The sequence below is a fragment of the Lepidothrix coronata genome, unplaced genomic scaffold (genome assembly GCF_001604755.1).
Source record: "Lepidothrix coronata isolate B3197 unplaced genomic scaffold, Lepidothrix_coronata-1.0 Scaffold386, whole genome shotgun sequence".
In the NCBI taxonomy this organism is placed as follows: domain Eukaryota; kingdom Metazoa; phylum Chordata; class Aves; order Passeriformes; family Pipridae; genus Lepidothrix; species Lepidothrix coronata.
Window position 1 is genome coordinate 217,428 of NW_016690566.1, and position 4,771 is coordinate 222,198.

Sequence of the window (4,771 nt, forward strand, 5' to 3'; positions counted from 1 at the left end):
TCAGGGCAGGGGAAATTCAGTGCAGAGTGAATTGAATTCACTGCAGAGTGAATTTACTGCAGGGAGGATTCACTGCAGGGAGGATTCAGGGCAGGGGAAATTCAGTGCAGAGTGAATTGAATTCACTGCAGAGTGAATTTACTGCAGGGAGGATTCACTGCAGGGAGGATTCAGGGCAGGGGAAATTCAGTGCAGAGTGAATTGAATTCACTGCAGAGTGAATTTACTGCAGGGAGGATTCACTGCAGGGAGGATTCAGGGCAGGGGAAATTCAGTGCAGAGTGAATTGAATTCCCTGCAGGGTGAATTTACTGCAGGGAGAATTCTCTACAAAGTGAATTCAATGCAGGGGGAATTCAGGGCAGGGGGAATTGAATTCACTGCAAAGGGAATTTACTGCAAAGTGAATTTACTGCAGAGTGAATTCACTGCAGAGTGAATTGAATTCACTGCAAAGTGAATTTACTACAGGGAGGTAATTCAGGGCAGGGGAAATTCAGTGCAGAGTGAACTGAATTCCCTGCAGGGTGAATTTACTGCAGGGAGAATTCTCTGCAAAGTGAATTTACTGCAGGGGGAATTCAGGGCAGGAGGAATTGAATTCACTGCAAAGTGAATTTACTGCAAAGTGAATTTAATGCAGAGTGAATTGAATTCACGGCAAAGTGAATTTACTGCAGGGAGGGAATTCAGGGCAGGGGAAATTCAGTGCAGAGTGAATTGAATTCACTGCAGGGGGAATTTACTGAAGGGGGAATTCACTGAAGGGTGAACTTACTGCAGAGTGAATTCTCTGCAAAGTGAATTCAGTGCAGGGGGAATTCAGTGCAGAGTGAAGTGAATTCCCTGCAGGGTGAATTTACCGCAGGGGGGATTCAGGGCAGGGAGAATTCTCTGCAAAGTGAATTCAATGCAGGGGGAATTCAGTGCAGAGTGAATTGAATTTCCTGCAGGGAGAATTCTCTGTGGGCTTGGCTGTGCAACATTTCCCTGCCCTGCACCGACCCCTCTCCTGAAGCACCAGGGTCTGGACTTTCCCAAGCCCTGCTTGGGAAGAGGAGAAGGGCAGGGAGCACTCCCGAGGGATGGAGTTTTCCCGAGGCAGAGCCGTTGAGTGACAGGCTCGGAACGGTGTTTTCTCCCCGTGCCCAACGTGACTCATCCCCACCTCCCAAGGCTCGGGGAAGGCGACGAGTCTGGATGTCTCCAGAGGCAGGAGAAGGCGACAGTTATTCCCAAACAATCCCTGTTGCTGAGAACCTGCCCGCATTGTCTCAGCAGGGCGTGTGTGCGGGGTGAGTTCACCCTGCAGAATGCTGTCGGACATGCCAAGCCGAATTCATCAGAGGGGGGATCCACCTCAGCCAACCCAGCCCAGCCCGGCATAAAAGGGCTCTCCCCAGCCCGTGCCCGGCACAGGTTCATCCCTCTCCTCCTCCCGCCCACTCCTCGCTCCGGGCCAGCACCTCTGCTCCTCTATTCCCACCGCAGCATCCATCCATCCATCCATCCATCCCGATCCCAATCCCGATCCCAAAACCCAGCCGGGCCATGTCTCGCCAGTCCACCGTGCGGATCCAGCGGGGCCGGAGCGGCTTCAGCGCCGCCTCGGCCGCGGTGCCCGGCACGTGCCGGACCAGCTTCAGCTCCTGCTCCGTCACCCGCCTGGGGGGCTGCGGCGCCGGCAGCGGCTTCGCCAGGGTCGGGGGGGGCTTCGGCAGCAAGAGCCTCTACAACGTCGGCGGCTGCAAGAAGATCTCCGTGGCTGGAAGGGGTGGGAGCTTCTACGGAGCCGGGAGCGCCTACGGGGGCGGCTTCGGCGTCCCCGCCAACCTCGGCTACGGGTACCCCGCCTTCCCGGCGGGGGGCATCCACGAAGTCTCCGTCAACCAGAGCCTCCTGAAGCCCCTCAACCTGGAGATCGACCCCAACATCCAAAGGATCCGGAAGGAGGAGAAGGAGCAGATCAAAACCCTCAACAACAAATTCGCCTCCTTCATCGACAAGGTGAGACCCGGGCTCTCCCCGGAATATCCCGCCCCGGGGGGGGGTTTTTTTGCGCTTGACGGGCACATCAAGGAGGAATAGAAGCGAGGGATGAGGCTGGAAGATGCCCTGGGAACTCCAGGGAATGGCACCTGTCACCCCGTGGTTGCCAGGAATTAATCACCTCCTTTAATCCTCCTCGTCCGCTGCTCGACGTCCCACGGGCAGCGGGGAAAGGGAAGCTCCAGGAGACAATCCCGCCCTTCCGGAGAGTTTTGCCTCTGTCCACTGAGCCCTGGGAACAGATTTTCAGCTGATTAAAGTGAGAACCAAGAAACCCACCTAAAATGACCCCAAAAATTGGCAAAAGGGGAGAAGCAGCTCCTGTTGCTTGAATTCCCTCAAGGGCATTTAAATCCGTCACTGCAGCAGCACCAGAATGTTTGGGGGTTTTTAGCTCAAAATAGGTCAAAATCTGATCCAGCACTGCCCATTTCACTGATGAACCAGAAATCTGCTCCCTTTCTGCTCTGCTCGAGCAGCTCCTCTTTGGCTCGGAGGAAAACGCTGCAATATTTTGGAGCTTTAGTGGGGTGGGGGAACTCTAACGAAGGCAAGGAGAAAACACACCTTAATAACGTTATTTTAATGAAAGAACAAGCCCTGCTTTGCTCCTTATCTGATTTTGCACACACTCCTCACAGGAAATCCACGATTTAGCAAAGCAACGAAGGGCAGGCAAGAAAGTCAGGGTGGTTCCAGGGTTTGTGGCACCGAGCAGGGCCCCTGCCCCCAAACAGCAAATTGTGCCCCTGCCAGGCGAGAAGTGGGCCGAGAAAATCAGCTGGAAGGAGAAACCCACCCCCCAACCCCGAGCTGGTTCTGAGCTCCCACAACCTCCCCCCTTCCCAACCCCGAGCTGGTTCTGAGCTCCCACAACTTCCCCCTCTTCCCAACCCCGAGCTGGTTCTGCACAACCTCCCTCCCTTCCCAACCCCGAGCTGGTTCTGAGCCCCCACAACCTCCCCACCCCGAGCTGGTTCTGAGCTCCCACAACCTCCCCCCTTCCCACCCCTCTTTTCCAGGTGCGGTTCCTGGAGCAGCAGAACAAGGTGCTGGAGACCAAATGGAGCCTCCTGCAGGAGCAGGGCATGAAAACCGTGAGGAACAACCTGGAGCCGCTTTTCGAGACCTACATCAACAACCTGAGGGTGCAGCTCAACAGCCTCCTGAGCGACAAGGGGCGGCTGGAGGGGGAGCTGCTCAACACCCAGTACCTGGTGGAGGACTTCAAGAAGAAGTAAGTCTGGGGGTGCTGGGGGGTGCAGCCCTTTCCCCACCCTCGAACCAGCTGGGGGGATCCAGGGGAGCCCCAGGGAAACCCAGGGATTCCCGGCAGGGAAAGCTGGGATGGGTTTTGTTTTTTTTCCTCTGGGAGGAATTTTCCCAAGGAGAAGTTTTCCCAGTAACGGGGTAACACATCCAAACACCCCGAACGTTCGGGGGGTAATTTAGAGCAGGATCAAAGGCTTATTAACTAAATTGCCTCCTGAGAGAGAAAACAACTGCACGGGGAGTTTCAGGGCAGCACGTTTGGTTTGCTGAAATCAGCAGCAGGAGAGGATGAGTAATGGCCAGAAACGAGTGGAAAATGAGGGATCTGCTCGGATGGGTTTGATGTCTTGTTTTAACTGGCTCGGCTTCGTGGTCTCTGCTGCGGGAGAAAAGAGCCTCGTATGCAAAACGCTCTTGAGGAAGTTCATTCCTGCGAGGTAAAATCACCTCCCTCTGCTCCTGCCCAAACAAATGCTCCTCCTGCCTCCCTGCCCCAGGTACGAGGATGAGATCAACAGGAGGACCATCGCCGAGAACGAGTTTGTGACGCTCAAGAAGGTGAGGGAACGTTCCAGAACACCAAGGGACGGCTGCCCGTGGAGCTCCAACTCCCCTGCCAGGCACAAACCCATCCGTAGATCCATCCATTCGTATTCCAGCCCCCTTTATTTTTGTTTTTGTGGTTCTTCCCCGGAGCGTTCCTGCAGCTGTGCCTGTTCCTGGTTTGCTGGTAGGGGTCTAACCCACCCCAAAATCTCTCGTCCCCCAGGATGTGGATGGTTCCTACATGAACAAGGTGGAACTACAAGCCAAGGCAGACGCTCTGACTGAAGAGATTAATTTCCTGAGAACCCTCTACGAGGCCGTGAGTCCCAAACCACCCCAACCCTCGTTAAGAGCTCCTCTACCCCCATTCCCCCGAAAGCCCCAGATTTCTCCCCCCGGGAGGTGCCAAATCCTTTCCCTCTCTGGGGCCACACCTGAGCTGTTCAGATCCCAATCTGCAGCCGCCTCGCCCGGGAGCAGGGAAAGGCCTCTCCCGAGGAATCACCTCCCGCCGTGCGCTTTGCAGGAGCTGTCCCAGATGCAGACCCAGATCTCGGACACCTCGGTGGTGCTGACCATGGACAACAACCGGAACCTGGACCTGGACAGCATCATCTCCGAGGTGAAGGCGCAGTACGAGGACATCGCCAACCGCAGCCGCGCCGAGGCCGAGTCCTGGTACCAGACCAAGGTGAAGGGCCCGGGGGGTTCCGTGCTCGAATCTCCACATCTTGTCTGGAACAGACACAGACAAACCCCGGCTCTTCCCAGAAAACCTCCTCGGAGGTCCCGTTGCACAGCTCCGCTCCGGTGGCGGGGACGGGCTCCAGGAGGGGCTCCCGTGGGATCTGGGAGGGGCTCCAATGGCCCTGGGAGAGGGTCCTGTGGGCTCTGGGAGGGGGTC

At 56.2% G+C, this 4,771-nt stretch overlaps 1 protein-coding gene across 3 annotated transcripts in view; it reads left to right on the forward strand.

Moving 5' to 3' along the window:
- The first annotated feature begins 1,551 nt into the window (after nucleotides 1–1,551).
- Nucleotides 1,552–4,771, forward strand: part of LOC108509670 (keratin, type II cytoskeletal 6A-like) — a 6,214-nt gene continuing 2,994 nt past the window's right edge. Inside the window, exons 1-5 of one of the 3 annotated variants that reach the window (XM_017839208.1) lie at nucleotides 1,552–2,007; nucleotides 3,072–3,286; nucleotides 3,819–3,879; nucleotides 4,091–4,186; nucleotides 4,394–4,661. In XM_017839208.1, coding sequence (XP_017694697.1) covers nucleotides 1,552–2,007; nucleotides 3,072–3,286; nucleotides 3,819–3,879; nucleotides 4,091–4,186; nucleotides 4,394–4,661 — 1,096 coding nt within the window. The remainder of the gene's footprint in view (nucleotides 2,008–3,071; nucleotides 3,287–3,818; nucleotides 3,880–4,090; nucleotides 4,187–4,393; nucleotides 4,662–4,771) is intronic. The other 2 variants (XM_017839209.1, XM_017839210.1) reach the window with 2 other exon arrangements.